At 55.5% G+C, this 1,520-nt stretch overlaps 1 protein-coding gene across 1 annotated transcript in view; it reads left to right on the forward strand.

Annotated features, from left to right (window-relative positions):
• EMH_0069890 (uncharacterized protein) overlaps nt 1–1,357 on the forward strand; it is a gene marked incomplete at both ends in the record, with an annotated part of 4,524 nt that extends 3,167 nt beyond the window's left edge. Inside the window, one exon of the mRNA XM_013498916.1 lies at nt 139–1,357. Within this exon, the coding sequence (XP_013354370.1) occupies nt 139–1,357 (1,219 nt within the window). The remainder of the gene's footprint in view (nt 1–138) is intronic.
• Between the last annotated feature and the right edge of the window lie 163 nt (nt 1,358–1,520).

Raw genomic sequence — 1,520 nt, forward strand, 5'->3', positions numbered from 1 at the left:
CCTGTAGGGTTTATAATGACAGCGCTTTCTACCGTGTCTCCTCTTCAGGTTCCGCTTATACTTCACTGTATAGGGGCCTAGGGTTTAGGGTTTAGGGTTTAGGGTTTAGGGTTTAGGGTTTGTGTGTGTATTGCGTAGAAGGAGCTGCGCGCTGCAGGCCGTGCTGCGGACGCGGCGATATGTGACGCGGGACCACTACCCCGAGCTGTATGCGTTGAGCGAGCGCAAGGGGGCTTTCTTTCTCAAGCGAGTTCTTCCTGCTGCAGCAGCAGCAGCACGCCGCAGCAATGCAGCAGCAGCAGCAGCAGCAGCAGCAGCAGCAGCAGCTGCTGCTGCTGCTGCTGCAGCGAACGCGGGGATTCCAGCAAGCAGCAACAACCCACCAAACACACCCTCAAAGGGAAATCTTGCTGCTCATGCTGCAACACCAGCTGCTGCTGTTCCTACTACTGCTTCAGCTACATCTACACGCAGATCAGCAGCAGCAGCAGCAGCAGCAGCTGCTGCTGCTGCTGCTGCTGCTGCTACCCCGCATGCAGCTGGAGGCACAGCTGCGGGACAGACACCTGCTGCAGCACAGGGGCCAGCAGCAGCCGGCGGCAGAGGTTCAGCTGCCGACGGCTCACCAGCAGCAGGAGGAGGAGGAGCAGCAGCAGCAGCAGGAGCGTCTGCTGCAGCTGCTAAGGCTGGAGAAACACCAGCAGCAGCAGCAGCAGGAGCAGCAGCAGCAGCAGCAGCAGCAGCAGCAGCAGATGATGGCGTGGAGCGGAGTGCACTGGACGAGATAGATTTCTATCAAGACCACTGCTGCTCTGTTTGTTTGCTGCCGAAGGTAACAGCAAGCAGCAGCAACCCCTTCTTCTATTGCGCGCGCTGCGGGGTCACCGTACACCGCATGTGTTACGGGGTCCCTCTCGAGTGTCTGCCTGCTGCGCTGCGCCCCGACCTGCAGCAGCAGCAGCAGCAGCAGCAGCAGCAGCAGCAGCAGCAGCAGCAGCAGCAGCAGGAGACAAGTGGAAGCTCCTTGAAGCGGCTCAAACAGACACCAGGCGTGCAAGACAACGCCAGCAGCAACAGCAGCAGCAGCAGCAGCAACAGCAGCAGCACCAGCGCGAGGACAGCTGGCGCATCAGCTGATGGGAGAGATAGCAGCAGCAGCAGCAGCAGCAGCAGCACCCCGGTTACGCCTGCAGCCATCCCGAGGATGGCGAAGCGCCTTCATTCGGAAGTATCAGCAGCAGCAGCAGACATCAGCAGCAGCAGCAGCAGCAGCAGCAGCAGCAGGGAGCCGTACACACCAGTGCCCTTCCTGTGCGAGCCTTGCCGCTACGCGCCGAACAGAGAAGAGGTAGGTTGATGGTGGTGGGGTTGTTGTTATGGTGGTTTTGTTTATTTTTTTCTTTATATTTTATTTTATTTATTTCATCTCTTTTATTTATTATTTATTATTTATTTGCTCATCATTTATTTATTTATTTATTATTTTTTTTTTTTTTTCTTTTTTTTTTTTTTTTTTTTTT

This window comes from Eimeria mitis, genomic scaffold, assembly GCF_000499745.2.
Source record: "Eimeria mitis Houghton genomic scaffold, Emh_scaff3825, whole genome shotgun sequence".
NCBI lineage: Eukaryota > Apicomplexa > Conoidasida > Eucoccidiorida > Eimeriidae > Eimeria > Eimeria mitis.